This window comes from Ochotona princeps, chromosome 12 (genome assembly GCF_030435755.1).
Source record: "Ochotona princeps isolate mOchPri1 chromosome 12, mOchPri1.hap1, whole genome shotgun sequence".
Taxonomy (NCBI): Eukaryota; Metazoa; Chordata; class Mammalia; order Lagomorpha; family Ochotonidae; genus Ochotona; species Ochotona princeps.
This window is the reverse complement of record NC_080843.1, coordinates 55,765,384-55,789,471: the sequence shown is the minus strand read 5'-3', so window position 1 is coordinate 55,789,471 and position 24,088 is coordinate 55,765,384. Positions and strand designations below refer to the sequence as shown.

Sequence of the window (24,088 nt, the reverse complement as noted above, 5' to 3'; positions counted from 1 at the left end):
TCATTGTCTGTGCTTGCTCTACCAAGTAATGAGTTATCACCATTTTACAAATGATAAAAGTCAGATGGGGCTCAATTACTTTTCTAATGTTCTGTGTTTAGTGAATAACAGAGACAAGGTTTAAATTGGAGTCTAAAGGCTTAAAATATTTCAGATTTTAAATATATGTCTGGCTTCCTCCAAAAAAAAAAACTTTTTAAAGTCTAGGGAAAGACAAAAAGTGACCATTGTGTTTGAAATGGGATTTTTTTAAAAGACCAAATGATTTTATATATATATATATATAGATAGATATTATCATAGAGAACAAAAATATAAAAAGAAACATCATTGCTTGTTTTCAAAACTGAAGAATTGTAATATATGTAAAATGCTATAATTACTTTTCATTTTCATCAAACCAAATGTAAGTGTAATAGAAAATACCAATGAAAGTAAAAAGTGTTTATATATTATCAGTTTATGTTGTCGTGATCAAGAAGAAACATGATTATTACAGGTTTGATAACAGTGGCTTAAGCAAATATGGAAATATCTGCATTGTTCAACAAACAGAGTTAAGTATTAGGGCTTAGAGTAATAATTAAGCATCGCTTGGAGTTAACCATGTGGACACTTTTGAGATGACTGGACTTTACTGAACAAAGAAGAAAGAGAAGTGATATTGGAAAGAACTGACTATATGAAGGATCTTCCAGGAGTTCACAGAAAATGCAGTCTATTTTTAAATGTCATTTTCACACAAACTTTTTGAAGTATCCTTGTGTGTATTATGCATTGCCACCAAGTACAATTAGTTATATGATATGCAAGATTGATAATACATGGTATTATTTCAAGTCACATGATCACCTAGAACATCTAATTTTTCTATATCTTCATTTCTTTGTGAGCCAACTAAGACTTTAGAAAAGCAAAAATTTTGAAAATTTACAATATCAGATAATTGACAGTGATACAATATATTGTGACTTCAGAAAGATAGTGCCTAAATTATTGATTTTTATCCAGCAATGTCTAACAATACTGTCAGATTTAGACTTAAATGTACATTCTGTTTATTGACACCTCCCTTCAAACTGTTTGTCTTAGGTTCTTGCATACACTGAGGGACTTCATGGAAAATGGATGTTCAGTGAGATACGAGCTGTATTTTCAAGACGTTATCTTTTACAGAACACTGCTTTGGAAGTATTTATGGCCAACCGAAGTAAGTACAATTAGATAATTCAAAAGAAAAGGTGCTTGTATGCGAATATTATCAGTCTCAGTGATGTGGTACTCTCATGATTTTCCAACTATATTTCCATGTTTGACCAATTATCTTGCTAAAACAAACCAAACTTAAAATATGAAAGATGAATTTCTGTGAAAATGTTAACCCCAAGTTTCTCATGAATAACAGCATACAGAAAGGTGGTTTTCCATGAAGATTCATTTCCTTTATCAGTAAATCATGGTAGGCTTGAGAATAATTTTGTGAAAGTTAATGGTTAGTTCTGTGGTTTTCTAAACTCTGTTTTTTTTTTTCTTCTTACCATAGCCTCTGTTATGTTTAATTTCCCTGATCAAGCAACAGTGAAAAAAGTTGTTTATAGCTTGCCTCGGGTTGGAGTGGGAACAAGCTATGGTTTGCCACAAGCCAGGTAATCATATCATATTACACATTATCCTTATTTTTAAAATATATTTTAGTCCCAATATGACAGAAATGGAAATATGATTAAGCAGTTAAAATCATTTCAAGGACCATATTGTTTCTCTACAGGTTATTTTTAAGGTAAACAGGTTTCTAAAACAGCAATTTTGAAAAAAAAATTGATTAGGACAGAATTTTATTATCATATACAGAAGTGAATAAGAAAAAAGTTGAATCACAAACATAGATACCAAATAACAAGGACATTTTTTTGCTTATTAAAATACTATAAGAAACATACCAGAACTCTCAAAATATTTGTGAGTGTTACGTAATACGATATAATTTTATAACAGCTGTGTATTTATTAAAGTCATAAAATCTGTTTAGTAACATTAATAAACATTAATTGTGGTGTAATCTTAACCATTTCATATAATTTACATCTTGATATTTTAGAATCATCATTTGAAGCTTTATTTTATTGAAAAATACTAGCATAAAGAGAAGTCAGTAATTGTATGAATTGTTAATATTAGGTGCTTGGTTTTAAGTAATGGAATACCTGACTAAAGTGAATTGACCAATAGGAATTTTTCAGTGTTAAAATAAAAGATCCAGAGTTAAAGCACTGTCTATATTAACTCAGAGACTTCATAATGGCAGGACTCTCAGCTTGGCCTCTAGTTCACAAAAGCCTAACTACTACTCCAAATTCCATATTGTCATACAACTGCACTAAAGTAGGGAAAGACACGATGAATTCCCTTTAAGTTTCTATGATATTGAAAGAAATTAATTTCTGAGAGTCTCCAGCTTTACCCCAAGAAAAATCTTTAGGCCAGAATCAGTTCATTTTTTTTCTCATAAAACAATCACTTTCAGAATAGTGAGCTTGCTGGCTTGACCTGAACAGAAACTACAATGAAATGTGTTTCAGAACTGTTTCTCACTGCTAGCTTGGCCCCAAAAGCGTTTCTGCTGATAGGGAAGAAAGAGAGACAGGATCCGGGAGGACAATCAACAGTGTCTGTTATGTAACTGTTAGATTCCTGTGGATTGTTGTAGAGTACTGCATAGACAAGAAGGAAACTAAACTTTGTCTATCTTCCCATAAGTAGACTGTGGACATTTGAAAGATAGAAACAATGTTTTTGTTTGTCTTTTAATCTATCACAGCTAGCACAGAGCGTAATTGTAATTGTGGAGGCGATTTTTCAATGCAGTTTGACTGAAATAACCTTGTAATACACCTAATCGGTTCTGTTTAAAGCTAGAGTTTAGCAGCAATTTATTGACATTCTTGTATACACATGCTCAGATTTTAGCTAGTAGGATGGCAAGAATAAACTAAGCCCTAAGTAGATAATAAAGCTCTTATATAAAACACAGGTCAAAGAAAATGAGTTTAATCTATCAAAGAAAATTAGGTTACTTTTGCAAGACTTGTTCTTATTGAATCTAAGCTGACTCACAGTCATCACTACTTCCTTTTCCAAGTGCTTACAAACTATTTGTTTAATCATCAATTCAAGAAAATTTCCAGGAATTGACGTTAAGAACTCATATATAGGCCTTGCTTTTATTTTTTCAGAATAATATCCTGCCTCCTGACATCCTTCTCAATGACCATGATTCCTGAAAGCTTACTAATAGGGATTTCTTGGTGGCATTTGTAATTTGCTTCTCTGCTCTTAGACTTGCCTGGACCTGAATTCATGCTAAACTACCAGAAGCTCTCTTATTATCTCCCTTGCCTATTATAAGCACCACTTCCCCTTTTACTACTTTTACACTCTTTTGATTTTTAGAATCAAAATAGCTTTGCTAGCTTGGATTTCCTTATAATTTCATAAAGTAACTATGTGTTAAATATACTTTTGTTGTCTTTGGTTTATTTATTTATCCTATTTCATTCTTAGTTTTCTGACAAAATAGTTTCCCTGAAGGTTGGATTTTGTATATTTACTGAGATATGTAAGCCTTCATAGCATGTGAAGAGGCTGGGGAGGCAATCTAGGCTAAGCTTTTCCACTTGCTTGCTGGGTAGCAATAAGACACTGAGCCTGGTAGCTATTGGGTACTGAATAAATGCTGGTTCATAGGACGACATGCAGACAAGAGTAAGCCATCTTCCACCTGCTGGTTCATTCCCAAATGGCCACAATAACTGGGACTGGGAAAGCCCAAAGCAAGGAGCCTGTAACTCTGTCCAGGTCTCTCATACGGGTGACAGAAACCTAAGCAATCAAGCCATTTTCAACTGCTTTCCCAGGCACGTTATTAGGGTGCAAAATCAGAAGTGAAATAGCAGGCCAGGCGTGACTGCTTAGTGGCTAAATCCTCACCTTGAATGTGCCAGGATTCCATACAGGTGCTAGTTTGTATCCCAGGTACCCCACTTCCCATCCAGCTCCCTGCTTGTGGCCTGGGAAACCAGTAGAGGCTGGCCCAAAAGAGTGGGACCCTGCATCAAGTGGGAATCCCAAAAGAAGCTCCTGGCTCCTGGCTTCGGATCAGCTCAGCCCTGGCTGTAGTGGCCACGCGGGGAGGGAACCAGCATATGGAGGATCTTTCTCTCTGTCCTTTGTTCTCCTCTGTAAGTCTGTTTTTTCCAATAAAAATAAGTAACTCATCTTTTTAAAGTGAAACAGCCAGTATTCAAAACAACACTGTTTTTTTAAATTATTTATTATTTAACTTCATTAATTACATTGTATTATGTGACACAGTTACATAGATACTTGGGTTCTCCCACCCCTCCCCAAACCCTCCCACCATGGTGGATTCCTCCACCTTGTTGCATAACCACAGTTCAAGTTCAGTTGAGATTCCCCCATTGCAAGCGTATACCAAACAGAGTCCAGCATCTTATTGTCCAGTCAAGTTCAACGGCTTCTTAGGTACACCCTCTCTGGTCTGAAGACAGAGCCAGCAGAGTATCATCCCAGTCAATTGAAAGCTCCAACATACCATCAGCAAAAATTTACATCATTATGGAATTAATTGACATAGTAATGAGTAACCAGTATGTTAAAAGTAAATGCGAGTTCCCAGCCACCTTCTGTGACCATCTCACCTACACTTCAATTTTAGTTTATACACATCATATAACATTCAAAACATAACATGTTATACATAACAAGCCACTCAAGAAATGGGCACGGGAAATGGGCAAACACTTCACAAAGGAACAAACCCAAATGGCAAATAAACATATGAAAAAATGCTCAAGTTCCCTGGCAATAAGGGAAATCCAAATTAAAACATCAATGAGGTACCACCTAACGCCAGTAAGACTGGCCCACATGAATAAAAGCACCAACAACACTTGTTGGCGAGGTTGCGGGGAAAAGGGAACCCTACTCCACTGCTGGTGGGGCTGCAGGCTGGTACAGCCTCTATGGAAATCAGTATGGAGAATATTCAAACAACTCAAATTCAACATACCGTATGATCCAGCAATAGCACTCCTAGGAATATATCCAGAACACTTGTTTTATGAGAAACCAACATGCACTGCTATGCTCATAGCAGCACAATCAGTAATTGCAAAAACATGGAAGCAACCAAAATGCCCATCAACAGAGGATTGGATAAGAAAGCTATGGTTCATCTACTCCATGGAATACTACTCAGCTATTAAAAAAAACAAAATGCAGTTCTTTGTGGCCAAATGGGCCAAACTGGAAACCATAATGCTAAGGGAAATGAGCCAATCCCAAAAGGTTAAATACCACATGTTTGCCTTAATTCAAAACAACACTGTTGTGGGACGCCAGCAATTCAAGCAGAGGATTCCTCCCCTAATTCTAAAAACATCCTTTTATAGCTCCTAGAATTGTGTTAAGATATTTTAAACAACCCTGTTGATTTACTGTTTCTCATATACTTTGCACAACTGAATTACTTATTGCTTGTTAGTGTCACATGCATCCAGCCATTTTCCCTTTTAGAGTAGATGCAGAAATTCAGTTGGTCCAGCATGTTCTTGTAGAAGCCTCATTGTATGTCTAGCCCTGGTGAGTGCTAAGTAGTCAGAAATAAGTAGAACCCCATTCCTCCTTAGTTGTTGTTTACAGCAGCAAAGACAGAAAAGTAAATAATAGAAACAGACAATTTGCCTGAATAATTTGTTTTTCTAGATTTATTTTCTATGCCTACTTTTTCCTTCACTTTTACACTTTCTAAGGGTGACACAATAACTTTCTCACAAAATTCTCATTAAATATAATTTATATGAAATGGGATTTTTGTTTTAGAGATTTTTTTGGTGGTCAGAATTATTTCCAGAGCAACAATAAAATTAAATTATTAGGATTGAAAATGTCAATAAAGGTTCAAAACTTTATTCATGTTATATAAATAGTTAGTTTAGCAGACTGAGTATAACTTCAGGTGAGAATTTTAGTTTATCAAGAATGTGGTTATGATAATTACTCAAATTAGGCTAAACATGCTTTTCTGATTATTTGGTAGTTCAGGAGACACTTTGTCATGCTCCCTTGCAAGGTAACAAGCAGGGCTGAATTTACACTTTAAAATTGTGTGAAGGGAGGTATGCCTGGTGAAATTTTGAATGTCAATGTCAGTGTGATTCAAATATGAAAGCCCTTCTTAGTGCCATAAAATCAAGTTATGAATTATCCTGTATGTATTAATTATAGAATTTAAGTGGTAAATATACGAAAAAAATCTTTAAAAATTAAAGGAAATGTATATTATGGAAAAACTATGTGTGGGTTTCAGAAAATTTTACATAAAAATAAACTTGTCTTTTATTTCCACTTTCCATGAACTCCTTTTAAAGATTTACTTAGTTTCTTGAAAGGCAGAATGACAGAGGTAGAAACACAGAAAAAATGTACATATGGGAAAGGGGTTAGGAGAAGAGAGAAAGAGAGAAACAAATGTCCACAAAAACCAAAGCTAAGGCAGACATAAGCCAGGAGCCCAGAAACTCAGCTTGGATCTCCCGGGGGGTGGCAGAGGTCAAAACACTTGAACGATCATCTGCTACTTACCAAGATACAGTAACAGTAAGCTAGATTAGAAGCTGAGTAGCTAGAATTTGAGCTGGCATCCTGACATGGGATGCAGGCCTTCCAAGTGGCCGTCCAATGCACCATACCACAATACCATCCCTCTAAGTACTTGTTGAAGTGCCCATATAAGTTGTTCATCTTTGAAATTCCTTGAATCATTAGCCCATATGATCCTTTCTGACTCAATCTGTAGTCTATTACCTCAGATATCTTTAATTTAAAATTTTATAAATTTTAATATGTGAATAAGCTACTGTAATTTGTTAATATTTTATACAGTTGCATATCATTATTCTTGAATTGCTTAATTTAAGTTTGTATTTGAGATAAAATGAAATGTTTTTCTTTCTTTCTCTTCCTGCCTTCCTCCCACCTTTACTTTAAATACAGTTTAGCACTTACTATATACATAACAATACCTATTAATATTACATGTGAAAGAAATGCTTGAAAGTAATCCATAAGCAACAGAAATTATTCCACTTTTGTAGTTCTCAAACTGAGTACCAGGAAGCCCTGAGAAAGAACAGTAAGTTCCTGGATGGTGCTGCAGTGTGTTTCATGTTTTGTAGGGACAAACAAAACTATCTCTGGCACTCTGCATAAACTGTTAGCTTGAGTTAATTCTAAAGTTCAGCATTAGAAAGTGCTTCATTGTTTCCAATGACATCTTTGCGAAACTGATATGTAGTCATTGCTGTATTCAAACCAAGAGCCCCATTAAAAATCAATGTGGAACAAAAAAAGAAGAGACTTTTCAAATTTTCGAATTGCAAGATTTGAAAATCTATGTAATACCCAACAGGCATCCATATCCTTTTAGGGATTGTAATATTGAAAAATGTAATGTAATTACTAATTCTCTTTTATTTATTTGTGAGTGTTATATTTCAAAAAGCATCTCAGTTGTAAAACATTGCACAGTGTTGACTTGGCTGTTTATATTTGAGTACTCAATAAAGAGAAAAGTTTCAATTTTGTCAAGAAATACCTTGGGAAAAAAATTGCTGAGACACTAAAGGTGATTTGAATTAGAATAGTTTGGGAACCCCTTCCTTAAAAGTTCCTCTTTCTGGGATATCGGTTACCTATGGTCACTTGGAATCAGAAAATGTTAAATGAAAATTTTCAGAGAAGATCAATGCATTTGTGTTAAATTGTGAGCTGTTCTGAGCAGTGTGAGGAAATCCTACCTCTTCCATCCTGCCCGGACCAGTGTATCCACATTGTTCATGCCGCCTACCTGTGCTAACCACCTTGGCTGTCAGCTCTGCTCTTGTGGTACCAATGCTTGTGATTAAGTAATCCTTATTTTACTTAATAATGGTCCCACAATGCAATTTGGATATAAACCAGAGGTTGTTTCCTTTAAAGGGAAAAACTAATATATGTAAGTGTATACAGTATATAAGAAATCTTTCAAAAGTTTTTCATGGAAAATTTGCAGTGTAACTTCCATTTTTCCGTGAACTTTTTGAAGTACCTTTGTTTATCCAGTTCACTCTGTCCTGTTTCAGGCATCCACTAAGGATCTTGAAATGTATCCTGTGAAGATAAAGTGAACTACTGCAGCTTTATCATACGTGTCTAACTACTACCTGTTTTACTTTTTAAAAATATAATTTGAAACTTGAAAGTTTTATAATTTGAACAAATGATTCTGATAATATTCTCTTTAAGCTGTACCTATGTCCCATCTGGACTCTGACTTTTTTTCAAGCTTCCCAGATTTTTGTTTGTTTGTTTAGTTTTTGTTTTGTTTTTCTCTGTGCATGTCTGTGGGTGTGCACACTGTGTGTGGATGCAGGGTGAGAAGTTTGATGATAGTCATTATTCTGTATGGTTTGAGTCAGTGTCTGTAAGCAGTTACCTGGCTAAACTACCTTGTGTCTCATTGTTAACTTGCAAAATACACATTTGTAGCTGTATTTTTGCAAGTAGTTTTTTTCAAATTGGTTTGTCCTGAGTAATTAAAGAACATTCCCAATGGTAGAATTTTTAAAAGTTGCAAATTTCTATCATTAAGATGCATTTTGTAATTCATCTAATAAGAATAAATCTCCAATTATTTTAAATGGAATGTTTTCAAATGAATATATTATTTGAAAGTAATGAGATTGTTGAATGTTATGAGTTTAAATAAAGCTGTTTTGTTTTTGTGCGCTTGATTGCTAGGAGGATATCACTGGCCACTCCTCGACAGCTTTATAAATCTTCCAACATGACTCAGCGCTGGCAAAGAAGGGAAATCTCAAATTTTGAATATTTGATGTTTCTTAATACTATAGCAGGTAAGGCATCTCATTCTTTAAGCTCATATTATGTTTATGTTCATGAAAATCATAGCTAATATGGCTTGATGTAATTCTTATTTTCTCATTGGAATTCAAATGCAGTATTAGAATAAATGTTAAAGCACTTGGATTAAATTTTGTAAGAAACTGTAGAAGCTAATATTAAGGTTTTAGATCCATTTACGTTTTAACAGGCTTTTCCTTGCTCTCCTTCTGCCATTTCCTTTGTTGACAGCTTTGTCTGAACGTTTATTAGAGTCAACAAACCATTACTTGTGAGTGTCTGGAAATAATAATGGGAAAATGTAATTTCACTACTTTGTCATTCCCAGCAATGGCAGCCAGACAGGAGAATAACAACAGGATTCTGCCTAGCACAGATGTCACCTAGTTGTTGGCCTGATTGGCTTACAGCACTTTTTTTTTTCTTAAAACTTTCAACCTAAAATAAATAAGTAAATAAATAAATAAGATTATGTATTTTAAGTGACAAGTAACTACCATCATACACTGCAGTTGCCAGACATGTGTATTATTTAAAACGAGATAGGGACTTATTTTAGGCCAGATCATTGGTTGTTGGTGCTTAAATATGTCTACATGATTTAAGCACATTTTCCTTGTTTTTTAAGCTCCAAATATCCTTCTTCATGGTTAATTACAAAGAAGGTACTTCTAGCTCTACAAAATCATTTTTTGCAGCAAGGTTAATTAACTACATAAATATATGTACTGACCTATAGCTATTGTTTCGTTAGGAAAAGGGCTTGCTACCATAAGTTTGGACCAATGTTCTGCTCTGAATAATTGCCCTAAAAATAACTCTGTGGGTCTGGCATTGTGCCTCAGTAGAAAAAGCCTCCTCCTGTGACACCAATTTCCCATATGAGCTCTGGTTCAAGTCCTAACTGTTCTGGTTCCTATCAAGCTCTCCACTCTATGACTGGAAAAGTAGCAGATGCTGGCCTGAGTGCCCAGGCCTCTGCCATCACAGTGGGAGACCTGGAGGAGCTCCAGGCTTTGACATGGCCCAACACCAGCTGTTGTAGCCATTTGGGGAATGAACCAGTGGATGGAAGATTTCTTTCCTTTTCCCATGAAACCTCTTTTCCCTGTAACTGTCTTTCATATAAATAAAATCATCTTTTAAAAACTATGTAATACCGCCTTTATTTTTTTAAAATTTATTTATTATTTATTTGGATGTCAGAGACAAATCCTCCACTCACCGCATTACTTGGTGCCAAAGCCAGGAGCCTCCATTTCAACCTTAGTCTCTCGTGGGAAAAGTAGGGACCTAAGTACTGCCTTGGGTCATCACTGCTGCCTCCCAGGAAGCTGGGATCAGAAGTGCAGAGAAGACCCAAACCCAGGCACTCTGGCAGGGAATGTAAGTGTCCTAACTGAAATACCTTTCTTCCCCCCGCCCTAACATTTCTTTCTTTCTTTCTTTCTTTCTTTCTTTCTTTCTTTCTTTCTTTCTTTCTTTCTTTCTTTCCTCATTTATTCATTTATTCATTTATTCATTCATTCATTTATAAGGCATACTTACAGGGAGTTAAAAAGGGAGAGATATACAGAGAGAGAGAGAGAAAGAGAGAGAGCAGGCTATTATCATATGGTGCTGGTTCACTCCCCTATGACTGCAATAGTTTTTTTTTTCCTGGATTTGGTCAGGCCAAATCCAGGAGCCAAGAACTTCATCTGAGTGTCCCATTCAGGGATCCAAGTACTTTGGCCATCTTCTGCTGATTTTGCAGGAGTATTAGCCAGGAGCTGGATCAGAATGGAGCAGTTGAGGTTTGTTCGGGTGCTTGAAGTGGGCTGCTCGTGTTGTACTTGCAACGTTGTCTACTGCACCATTAGCTCTGGCCCTCCCAGGGACATCTTAACCACTGCACCAAATGTCTGCCCTGATTCTTTTAAAATCTGTCCTGTTATATCAATATGGATACTGAATATATACTCAACTATTCATCTATACAGTACACACAAACACACACCTTTTCAAAACGTATTTATTCCCCCCAAATAGGAAGAAATGAGTTACACTGTTTAACCAGTTAATTATTCATATATGTATATACAATGAGCTAAAATATCTGAAATATAAAGAACTTAATTTCCTTAAGGTATTTAGTGAAAGGGCATGGCATAGCAGAGAACACATAAACTTTAAAGCCAAAGAGAAGTGGGACAGAATCCCAGATCTGCCAAATTTGTGTCCTAAAACCCAAATTGGATATTCATATATTCACTCTGTCTTGGTCTTGTAGTCATTCAGTAGCAATGTATAACATGTTTATATCTCTTCTAATAACAAATATGTCTGATCCAATTTTGTCTACTGTTTTAAATGTTCTCTTGTGTTTCATATTTATTTTCCTTTGGCCATATGAACAGTTTCATTCCCATTCTTTAGTTATACGGAATGTAGTATTGACTATTTTACTAAAGTACATTTATTTATTTATTTTACTAAAGCACATTTAATATTTTTAAATCTCCTTCAGTATATTTCTCTCATGTTCAACTGAGACTGGAATCAATGCTTTAAAATTATGCCTATCGTAAGCTAAAAACTTTAACTCAATTTACCCTGCATCCATTGCTCATTTTGTAAGTTAACTGGCACAAATCAAGATGATTATTAGCCTTTTGTTGTTTGGAATCTCTTGTTTAGATATTCAGAATTTAAAACTGGGGCTAGCATTGTAATGCCACTAAGCCATTACCTGCAGTGTTGGTATCCTAGGTGCCTACCAGTTAGAGTCCTGGCTGCTCTGCTTCTTATCTAGCTCGTTACTAATGTGCCTGAGAAAAGAACAGACCTATTTACCCACACAGGTAATGTGGATGGGGCTCCTAGAACTTGGCTTCAGGTGGCCCAGCTTGGGCTATTGCAGCAATTTGGTGGAATGGACCAGTAGATGGAAACTCTTTCTCTCTCTTCCTGCTTCTCTCCTTCCCCCTCTCTCTCCTCCCTCCCTCCTTGTCACCTGACTTTCATATGAATGAAATAAATCTTAAAAGGGGAAAAAAAAAAATAAATGAAATAACCAAGAGCTGGCATTGTGGTATAGCAGGTAAACCTGCTGCCTTCAATGCAGATATCTGAAGTAGGCACTGGTTCACAGCGCCAGCTGCTCCATTTTTGAACCATCAGCCTGCTTATGTACCAGGGAAGGCACTACAGGACAGCCCAAATGCTTGGGCTGCTGTATCCACCTGGGGGACCTGGATGAAGCTGCTTGCTCCTGTTTTTTTCCTGGCCCAGCTGCAGCTGCTGTAGTTATTTGGAGACTAAACCAGCATATACAAGATTTCTCTCTCTCTCCCGCTCCCTCTCTCTCTCTCCCTCTCTCCTTTCCTCCCTCCTTTCCTCCCTCCCTCTCTCTCTCCCTCTCTCTACATAGACATGTAGACAGAGAGATAGATATATACATATATACATATAAGACTCTACACACATATACATCTATATAACTCTATCATTAAAATAAATAAAATATTTTTAAAAAGAATTTAAAACTATTAGAATTTCCTTCTTTCTTGTACGTGAAGTATATTATATTCAGCTGCATAGGCCATTACCTGACTTTTCATGATAGTATTTCTTAATGTTTTTCTGCAATATTTTTTCCATGATCCTTATGTGAAATTGCTACCATATGTTCTTGAGACATTTGTCAAGACTCAGAGTCACCATTAGATGGATCCATATTTTTTTCTTAGCTGCACTTATTATGTGAATCTGCTGGGTGCAATACTGTATAACAGAGTATTAAACTTTACTTCCAGTTCAGTTTGACCAGGCACTGCATTCATATTAAATGTTTCTGTCATGCTAAGATTTCCTCTACTTTTTGAATGGCATGTTATCTAATTTGTTGTTTTATTTATTTTTTGACAATCTTGGCATAAATAGGGTAAAAAGGTTCAAGCATTACAGGAAGATGGGCAAAACAATTAGTTCCGGATTGTTTCCTTAATATATCTGATGTAAAAAGGGATTTTAAGGGAGAAGCCCCACCCAGTCTCCCATCCACCCCAGGTCCCAGATGTGGGGCATGCTCCGAGGGTCTTGCTCAAGTGGTTTTGATAGTTCAACAGTTCTGAATTGCTGCCACTCTCACCACTCCAAGCACGATGAGGTCGTTGGAGAATCCACTGATTGACATAGTCCATCATAGAGTCTCCGTTTGCCCAGTATTTTCATTGCCAACATATAGCTGAGGCGGTTGATTGACTTGTTCTGTCCTCTGTCTTTTGATGGTTAGGGTTCTGAGTCCAGAAGCTCGATTGGGGGGAATCCCCAAAGAAACTTTGTGTGAGGTGTTCCCAGACCAGATTCTTGTATGTGCTAGCAAGAACAGTGCCCGGCACAGTCCATTGTCGCGATCAGCTGGCGGTTGCAATTGCTGGGTTGGTTCTGTTTCCATCCCTGTCTTCCACTGGAACCAGTGGGTGTTTGCAGTCCAGCCTGGTTCTGCCCAGCACATACTCGGCCCTCACATAAACCAGTGGGAGCTGCAGCCTAGTTGGAGCGACCCACAATAACCCCAACCAGGCATGCCCTCTACCCTGGTTTTCCAGTATGTGTAGCAGACTAGTCCGGTCTGTCCCACATCCCGTTTGGCTCTCATACATATCAATAGGTATTAAAACCTTGTTGCATCTAACCAGCTCAACTATCCAGTCCTCACGGATGTTGTTGAGTTCCTGTTCTGTCTAGCCACCCCAGCCCCTGTCCTAGCTTTTTGTGCCTTCCCGTGGGGGGTGGTAACCTAAGAGGGAGGAGTCCACTATTTCCCTCCCAGGCCACTCCCACTCCCAGATTATGCACTCTCCAGGTGGTTCTGTGGCTTAACTTGACAGAACCAGCCCTCAGTGCCAGCTCTGCCAGCTAATACTGTGGCTAAGCCCAAACAACCCTCACCTACTCTAATTGTAGATTGCACCAGTAGGAATAATCAGCCCAGCCTGGTTTTTCCCTGATCTGGTCCACATGAGGCACACAGATGCCTTAGCCCTGCCTAGTCTGGTCTACCCCCATCCCAGCTCACACTCTCCAGTGGGAGTAGCTGTCCAGCAAGGGAAGCATCCCTTATTCCCCTGCCGGTTCTGCCCCCTCCCTTCCTGCTTCTCAGGTGTGCTAGTTGGGTTCTGCAGTCACATCTGGCACAGGCAACCTCACCTTGGCATTCCGTGTTGTGCACTGCTTTTGTTGCGACCGAACCTGGCTTGACCCACACTCTGTTCTGGCGTTCAGATTTGCCAGTGGATGACGTGAACTGATTCAGCCTGGTCTGCCCCCGACCCATGCCAAATGTATGCCAGTGGGACACTTTCCATGACCTCTTGGCTGTTTCTTTCCATGCTTCTTGCACTTACCTGCAGGATCTGTGTCCTGCCAGAGGAGTTGCCCAGGCTCTTCCATCAGAACCCCTCCAAGTGCCAGATTTCATGCATACCAGTGGATCGATGAGCCAGCACTACTCAGTTCACCTCCTGTCCTAGCAGGGACAGTGGCTTTCCCTAACTGGCCTTCAACCCATTCTGGTTCTTGCTGATGGATGTTTCAGCCCAGCCACGACTCGTCCATACCCACACATAGCTCATATATGGCTCAGTAGGGGTTGAGACCTAGCCTAGTCTGTCATACATTTCCCCTGGTCCTCCAGAACACCAGAAGGTGTTGCAGTCTGGCCCGGCCTGGTGTGTCTTGTCCCAGTCCACACTTGTGCCAAGGGAGACTACAACTGTATCCTGACCAGACCGCAGCTCCATTCCAGTTCGTGTGCCCATTGGTGGAAACCTCCACCCAGCTAGGGTGTCCCCTTAGCTCCCCAACCGGGCCTGTTCCCAGCCAGTGTTCAGCATGTCAGTGGTTGCTCTGACTCAGCTTGGCAAAGCCCATCACCTGTCGCAATCCCTGCCTTAGACACTGTGGCTCAGCATCCATGGCTCACACAAACCAGTTGGTGCAAGAACCTAGCTGGACATGTCCTGTGCTCCATCCTGGTTTCCAATCTTGCTTGTGGGCTAAGGTTTGCTCAGTACTGCCCGGTACGCCCATTCCATTGCCTTTTCATACATTGATGAGCTGTTGGTGCTGCTTTGCCCAGCCTGTCCGACCCCCAGGTCTGGACCACCTGTTCACCAGTGGGAGCTATGACTCGCCAGGGGAGCTTCCCAAGTTTCTCCCCCTGATCCCCTCCCAGACCCAGTTCTCATACATGCCACTGGGCTTTAGGCTAGTGCCCGGCACAGTCCAGCCCTCCCCTTGGCCTTGCATGAGATGGTGAATGTTGCGGTCCAGCCCACCCCACACCCCACTCAGGATGCATACTCAAGCGCCACTGCCCCGACTAGTCCAGACTGCCTTTGGTTCTCCAATCTGTGGTCGATGGCAGGCTCCCTGGTCACACCTAGCTTAGTCCACCACCACTCCCTCTCTTGAAGTAACCTGTGGGGCTAGCATTTCCATAGGGTTTGACCCATACATACCCCACAGAATCTTCCCCCAGATATGATTCTCTAGCGTGTTTGTTAATGTCATGGCCCTGCTTAATGTGACCGGTCTCCACTGGGTCAGTTCTGTTTTCAGCCCTGTCATCCACTTGAACCAATGGGTGTTGTGGTCCAGCTTGATCCTACCCACTTCATACTCGGTCCTCACGCAAACCAGTGGGAGCTGCAGCCTGGTTGGGGTGACTCCCCATAACCCCCACCAGGCCTGCTCTCTTCCCTAGATCCCATGCATGCAAGTATGTACTGCAGGCTTGTTCAGTCTGTCCCACCTCCCATTAAGCTCTGGTATTTGTCACTGGGCATTGAAGCCTAGTTCGACCCAACCAGCCTACTATCCATCCCACACACATACTGGCAGGTGCCTTTCTGTTTAGCAACCCTGCCCCTGTCCTGGTTTTCGTGCTCTCTAGTGGGAGTAGTTACCCACGAGGGAGGTGCCTGCTATCTCCCTACTAGGCCACTCCAACTTTTGGGTTGTGCACTCTCCAGGTGGTTCTTGCATTTAACTTAACAGAATTTGCCCCCGGTACCAGTCTCTGCCATCTGATGATGAGGCAAAGCCCTACCAACCCTTGCCCACTCTAATTTTGCTTGCACCATTCGAAACAGTCAGCCCAATCAGGCCCTTCCCCGATCTAGCTCACATGAGGCCCACAGGTGTTCCCCTCACCTGTCTCAGCCCTTGCCTTCAATGCTGTGGCATAGTATCCCTGCCTCCTGTAGACCAGTTGTTGTAAGAGCCTGGGTTGGAATGACATGTGCTCCATCCTGATTTCTATTCTTTCTATTTTGAGTTCAAATTTGTTTGGCCCTGCCCAGTCTGCCCCCTTCCAGTTGCAGCTCGGCCCACTCCACATCCTGTTTTAGGATGCTCCTTCGGGTGATGCTGCCTTGACCTGCCCAGAATGCCATTGGTTCCTTTACCCATAAGTGATGGCAGGTGCCATGATCACTCCTAGCTTAGTCCATCGCCATCCCAGCTCGCGAGCTAACCTGCGGGACTTGTATTTTCACAGGGTTAGGCCCGCACTTCCTCCACAGAGTTTACCCCAGACCAAATTTTCTCGCGTGCTGGTAAGTGTCTTGACCCTGCCAAATGTGACCAGTCCACTCTTCCACCACCCAGTCAAGCTATGGTGCCCAGCTGGACAGGCTCCCATCCATAGCTTTGGTGTGGACCAGTGTGTGGCAGTCAGTGAACTCTATGCTAATAGCCATTCTCAGGATTCCTAATTTGGCTGGTGTTTCAGTCTGGCTCAAATAGATCTTATGGACGCTCCCCTTCAAACCTTCAGGTCTCAGTCCCATTATTGCCCTAAAGTTTCATGACCATGTTACTGGGAATTACCAGGAATTCATGTTTCACCTACACTAAAGCTGGCCTTATTCATGGGTGTCCCTAAGCAGCTATTTCATATACTAAAAACCCCAGAGCTCGCCACCTTGCGGCCAGCAGGCAGAACCTGGCACCATTTGGTGCACCAGCCACCCAAAGCCTAGGACTCAGTCACTGCCTTTCAGCAGTGGCTTTGGCCTGAGTCCCCAGCCTTGGATCCAGCCCGGCAGAGGCACCCCCCACAGCCACCACACTGTGGGGAGCTGCAAGCCGCCCCCAACCCCAAGGTCCGGAATCTTCCCAGACTCGTCCTGCCACCAGTTTTTGGTGGCAAGGCGGAGCCAGGACATTGATCCAGTTCCCAAGTTCCCCTCACTGCTACTCACCCTGTGGGGAGATTGCTGTTGGACCTGGAGAAGCCAAGGACTCAGCCACTGCCTTATAGCAGTGGCTTTGGCCTGAGTCCCCAGCCTTGGATCCAGCCTGGCAGAGGCACCTCCCACAGCCACCACACTGTGGGGGGGTTTCAAGCCGCCCCCAACCCCAAGGTCCGGAATCTTCCCAGACTCGTCCTGCCGCCAGTTTTTGGTGGCAAGGAGGAGCCAGGACATTGATCCAGTTCCCAAGTTCCCCTCACTGCTACTCACCCTGTGGGGAGATTGCTGTTGGACCTGGAGAAGCCAAGGACTCAGCCACTGCCTTGTAGCAGTGGCTTTGGCCTGAGTCCCCAGCCTTGGATCCGGCCCGGCAGAGGCACCTCCCACAGCTACCACACTGTGGGGGGGTTTCAAGCCGCCCCCAACCCCAAGGTCCGGAATCTTCCCAGACTCGTCCTGCCGCCAGTTTTTGGTGGCAAGGAGGAGCCAGGACATTGATCCAGTTCCCAAGTTCCCCTCACTGCTACTCACCCTGTGGGGAGATTGCTGTTGGACCTGGAGAAGCCAAGGACTCAGCCACTGCCTTGTAGCAGTGGCTTTGGCCTGAGTCCCCAGCCTTGGATCCGGCCCGGCAGAGGCACCTCCCACAGCTACCATATTGTGGGGGGTTTCAAGCCGCCCCCAACCCCAAGGTCTGGAATCCTCCCAGACTCATCCTGCTGCCAGCTTTTGGTGGCAGGGTGGAGCTAGGACATTAATCCAGTTCCCAAGTTCCCCTCATGGCTACTCACCCTGTGGGGAGATTGCTGTTGGGCCTGGAGAAGCCAAGGACTCAGCCACTGCCTTACGGCAGTGGCTTTGGCCTGAGACCCCAATCTTCCTAATTGGTTATTTTAAAGGACTCTTCTAGTCTCCATCTCTTCCCACTTCATTTTACTGATGACACATAAATACCTCAGGGTATGGAATAATACCACCTGCAACCATTGCATGTATCATGCCATTTGCTTTGTGGGAGCCTTTTTATCTAACTCTGGGAAGACTGCTGGACTGCAATAACACCGTGATCGCTTCCACCTGTTTCTCCTGGTAGTATGGAGACACACACACACACACATATATATGTATGTATGTGTATGTGTATGTATATGTGTGTGTGTGTGTGTATATATATATATATATATATTTGATTGGATCAATCTTTGAGTCTCTGAGCCAAAAAATAAAAGTCATAAGGAGAATTTAAAAGTGTCTTCCTAGTTTTCTTTTAATCACTGGGGCCTGTTATATTTGATAATGTACAGATGGATTGACCACTGTTTCTTTTAAATTAGTACTTCCTCTTCAATAATTATAACATAATAATTATGACTATTGTAGGCAAATTTTAAAAAATGGGAAGTAGCAACTCACAGTGCTGACAATTTAGATGGATAAATGAAATAGATATAAATTACAGAGCATGTTAAGACAGCTAATATTAAATATGAAATATTTGTTATAACTAGTAAATGTTGCAAGAGGTAAACAAAGGGAAGAAATTTAAGATAGATTTCTGGTGAAAAAAGGAACGGAAGACTGTGTGTCTACTGTTAGCTATGCATGATGTGATCAGTGAACATGAGAGTTGTATGTTGGCTATAGCAGAAACAAACAGGACATAATATCAGAGCTGTGGGGGCCACGGGACTCCCTTGGGGAGGGGAGATTGTGACGGACCTTCAGGATCCCCAGCTTGGAGGGCTTTCTAACCAGTGCAAGTACTCACAGCTGAGCACACTGGCTCCCTGGGGACACGCCCTGGTGCTTTAAGGGATCTGGATTTACAGGGAGATGACAGGATCGTACAGGTGGTAGAGAGCAATGACCTGTGATATTATGCCCAGGTTAGGAATTACAGCTGAGAGACTTCCATAGATAAGTCCACAACATATGTATATTAGTAGAGGGCTGACACCAAGTTGGTTTGAAGGGGAGAACAAGAGTGAGAGAAGTGGGTCTAATAGCAGAATCTGTGGCGGAAATGTGGGCTCACCCTGTGGAACTGCAGTTTCCGCTGCCTCACTGAAGAACTGCGAATGAGAGCAGGCTGGCTTGGGAGCTAAGGGGACACTCAGCTGTGTTGGAGTTCCCACTGATGAGGACAAGAATAGAATTGGGGCAGAAGGCTGGGCTGGACGTGGCTACAGCCTCCACTGGCGCAGTTGTGGGTCTGGAGAACAACAGGTTGGGCTAAACTTCAGCCCCCACTGGTTCTTGTGAGAGCCAGGTTCAATGTGGAATAGGCTGGGCTAGGTCCTGACTTCCACTGAACCATGTAAAAGCTGTGTCTGGGTGCAGACCAGGTATTGCTGGGCTGCAACACCCAACAGCAAGAACCAGAATGGGTGTAGGCTAGTTGAGCAATGTCACTGCTCTTGCCAGGACAAGAGGTGGGCAAAGTCAACCTGGGCCAACCACCCACTGGTGTGTGTGTGAGAACTGTCACTAGGAGGAGACTCAATAGAAGAGCTTTGGAAACGCCTTCATCAGGACGCAGTCCCTGCAGGAGAGCACGAGAATTAAGGCCAGGAACAAGCCAGAACATGCCAGGTTACAGAACCCGCTGGCATACATATGGGTCAGGTCTGGGGACAGACCGGTCTGGGCCAGTTTATAACACCCACTGGCAGATCTTAGAACCCAGACATAGGGCAGGAGGAGCCGGATTGGGCCACAACACCAGCCAGTTCACATTAGGGCCAGGACAGCAATCAGGCTGGGCTGGGATAGGCTGCAGCACCCACCAATAGGAGCTGGAACAGGGAGCAGGCTGGACAGGGCAAGGCTGTGCAATAAGATGGTGGATGCTGAGGTGAGGTGAGTCATGCCAGTCTAGGGCCAGAGGGGGCCGAATTTGTGAGCGTAGGGCTAGGGGATCTGACAGGGCTCAGGTAGCTTGGCTCGAGTCCTGGGCTGGATTCGTGAGCCGTGGGATTGGGGGATCTGGCAGGGATTGGTTCACCTGGCTCAGGTCCTTGGGCCCATCTGTGAGGCAGATGCTGGGTTCGTGAGCGTCAGGAGTGGTGGATTCAGCAGGGTTTGGGTTGCCGGGTCCAGGTCTCTTGGCCCACCTACGAAGTGGGTGCCAGGTTCATGAGTCCCAGGGCTGGGGACCTTGGCAGGGATCAGGTCACCTGGCCTGGGTCCTTGGACCCACCTGTGACGGGGGTGCCGGGTTCATGAGCCTCTGGGGTAGGTGATCTGGAGAGGCTTGGGACACCTGGCCCAGATCCTTGGGCTCACCTGCAAAAACATGTCCTACTTCATGAAAAAGGTGGAGCAGTGGTCACAGGCCCTGTTGTAAAAGGAGAACATGGCAGCTCATTTGGTGCTATAACAGAATTAGAACAGAACAAACTGGACAACCAGCCCAGTCAAATGATGACAGAAAAAAATCTCGGTTAGTGGAGACTTGAGGCTCAGTGTGTCATCCAGTGGGCATTGGGAGATTCACTTCATCCTTGGACCGGTGAAATCAACAGCATTTCAGAGCTATCCAAACCACTTGGGCAGAACCCTCAGAATATGTACACATTGAGACTCTGGGTTGATGTGAGACGGTGATTCCTCATCTGTGGGTACTGGGACGTTTGGAAAGTTATGTGTGGCTCCCCCCTTTGTCTCTCCCTTTCTTCCAGAACAACAAGAAGAAATAGCAGATTTGGAAACAATAAGTTCACCCAATTTTCCCTAAACCTTGATCCTTCCCACCCTGATCAACCATGTAATCATTACAAACAATAATTTTTTTAAAGTTGAGTAAAAAATCAGAGCTGTGATATGAAGAAACTGTTGAAAGTCAGTGTGATTTTGGAATAGATATGACTGCATTATGGAATGAATCACAATTGAAATCAAAGAGGTGATGGAAGTAATACAGAAGTCTAGGTTTTAGGTCAATTTGTTTATTTACAGTTTTACACTGAGACTACAGAAGCCAGTGGAATGTGGTTCTGCCTTTAAGGCTAATAGTATACTCAGGAAAACAGACACCATCAGTTCCACTAAATATGGTAGATATTATTAAAATGTGAATATGTATGAAGCCATTTAAGAGCACAGATCTAAAAGTCATACTTATAACTGACAGATCAGGAAAACCTCTTGTAGGTGATATTTAAATTGAAAGTTTAAATAGAAGTGTGAATAAAAAAAGTCACTAGAAACTAAGGGATATTTCAGGAAGAAAGAGAATGTGAGTCTAAAAGTTGGGTGGCAATAGTGGCATCAGGAATATTAAAGAGAGAAGCGACACTGTATGGCATCCCTATTTATACTGTAATGTTCCTGTTTAGTGGTTCTCAAAGTGTAATTCCCTGACCAAAGGACCAATATCATCTTCGGACTCATCAGAATTATCCATATCATATAGGTGCGTCCTCAAACTTGAATCAGAAACAGGTGGTGGGGACCAGCCAACTGTTTCTGCACTCCATCTTAGTAGTTCTAATGCAGGAAGTTTGTGCATCATTGCTCTACCCATTTAAGAGATAATTGTCATCAAAACAAGGTCTGCATATGAAAACGTTTAGAAAATGCAAGGAAGATGTAATTTGGTGCCATTGACAATACTAAAAGCAGTAGAGAAATTATTATGAGATAGTCTACTCAAGGAAAGCTTTGTAGAGGAGATGCGTGTGAATAAACGCAAGGATTTTGTTATGTGGGGGTGATTATCCAGGCAGAACGAATCCTTGTAATCTAAAAGGCAATTTGAAAAGGTTATGAATTTAAATATTCTGCATTACTGTTCCTTGATATATTCCCTATGATTTTCCCTTTCCATCAGCCTGAAGTTTTCAGTAAGAGTACAAGTTACACTGTGCACCAGTTTTGAAGACTTAAGTGATGGTTTAATAAAGAAGCTGTACTTATGCTGAGGAGTATTTGAGTGTTTTCTCCTAAATTTTGAGAAATATTGTGGATCCATTCACGTTTTCATAACTGAAAAACTTTCCACAGTCTTCTGAGAACCCTCCAATGAAATTCACTGTAAAAATACTAGATTGTGCAACTATCACTCTCACTAAGGGATTCTAAATTATCGTGTTGTCTCTTGGCATAGTTTTATGGATACAGATATTAGTCATCAAATACTTGTTTATTTAACTGAAACTTGTGATGATCGTTTCTAGAGGGAGTGTCTTTTTTAAAAATATTGTATTTAATATTCTATGCAATTCAAGTTTTATGTGTTGTTCTGTATGTACCTTAAAGATTTTTATATCTTAGTCTTTTAAAAACATTAATTTTTAGTTATGTCAGAAAATTTCAGACATTGTTTTGCCTCATTTATGTTTGATATATGTATTTAATGTCAACAACAACATTCAGAAAAATAGTAGGTAATGTTTATTGAGTGGTTTGCAATATGCCTAGCTTTATTCTAAATGCTTTAGTTCTGTGTTTACTCATTCAATTTTGTTTAAGATTTATTTTATTTATTTTGAAGACAGAGAGAGCGAAAGCCAGGAAAATCTCTCATCCACTGGCATCCGCATTGCTTGTGTGAAAAGCTGACATCACAGACAACAGCTTAACCTATGGCACTCCAACACCAGCCCCTCATTTAATATTTTTTAAGATTTATTTATAAGGCAGAAATATAGGAGAGAGGGAAACACATAAACACTAAGAGTAAGAGACCAAAAGCAAGAGATTTTCCGTCACTGGTGTTCTTCCCAAGTGGCTGCAATGGCTGAGGCCAACCTGTAGCAGGGAGGCTGAAACTCCATCCAGGTATTCTATTTGGATGGAAAGGGCCCAAGCACTTTCTTTGCTTTCCCATAATCATTTGCTAGGAGCTAGATTGAAAGTGGAGCAGCTGGGACTCGAACTGGTGTTCCTATGTGATACCAGCATTGAGATAGAGGTTTAGTATGCTGCACTAAGATGCTGGTCCCTACTCATTTCATTTTCACAACAGCTCGAAGAACTATGTAGTAGGGACCTGGTGCAGAGGCCTAGTGGCTAAATCCTCGCCTTGCACACAGCTGGATCCCATTTGGGTACCAGCTTCTGTCCCAGTTGTTCCACTTCCAGTCCAGTTTCCTACTTGTGACCTGGGAGGGCAGTAGAGGATAGCCCAAAACCTTGGGACTTTGTACCCACATAGGAGACCTGGATGAGGTTCCTAGCTGCTCGCGTCAGATCGACTCAGCTCTGGCCATTGTGGCCACTTGGAGATGGAATAAGAGGATTAAGATGTTTCTCTCTTTCCTTCTCTCAGTAAATCTGTTTTTCCAATAAAAATAAAATAAATCTTTTTAAAAGAGCTACGCAGTACTTTTTTCCCCCCATTTTAAGGATGAAGGAAGAGAAACAGAGAAGTTAAATACCTTGCCCAAGTGTCACAGAGATAGTAAGTTGTAGGTAGGCTTCAGTAGTAGGTAGTTTGACTCCCTGGTCTTCAACTACTGCACTGTATTTCTTCAGGATATTTTTGTACCGATTGGTTTCACCTCCTGTCATCAGCCTTGATTTATTAACTACTATTCAAATCTAAACAATTAATGATTTAAAAGAGTTTTATTTTCCTTTGCATTTCATAAAAAAAAAAGCCTTCTGAAGTTTATTTGCCATCATGACTTTTGTAGGAACTGATAACCTAGCACCAGGTCTGAGCCTGTATCATTGTGTCTATTGGAGAACTCTGTACTGTTTTCACTGAGGGTGCAGGCACAGAAATACTCTAAGGCAGAGATCTGCTTGAGGACATTTATTGGAAAGGGCCTTTGAGGTAGCCATCTGTGAGAGAGTAAAGAAAGTAGAACCAGGCAGGAGAAGAAGAAGAAATCAAACTCCAATACAGTTTCATTGAA

The 24,088-nt window shown here is 41.4% G+C and overlaps 1 protein-coding gene across 8 annotated transcripts in view; it reads left to right on the top strand.

Annotated features, from left to right (window-relative positions):
- NBEA (neurobeachin) overlaps nucleotides 1-24,088 on the top strand; it is a 582,506-nt gene that overhangs the window by 453,193 nt on the left and 105,225 nt on the right. For all 8 annotated transcript variants that reach the window (XM_058670864.1, XM_058670863.1, XM_058670859.1 and 5 more), the window contains 3 exons: nucleotides 1,093-1,210; nucleotides 1,544-1,646; nucleotides 8,860-8,975. In XM_058670864.1, coding sequence (XP_058526847.1) covers nucleotides 1,093-1,210; nucleotides 1,544-1,646; nucleotides 8,860-8,975 — 337 coding nt within the window. The remainder of the gene's footprint in view (nucleotides 1-1,092; nucleotides 1,211-1,543; nucleotides 1,647-8,859; nucleotides 8,976-24,088) is intronic.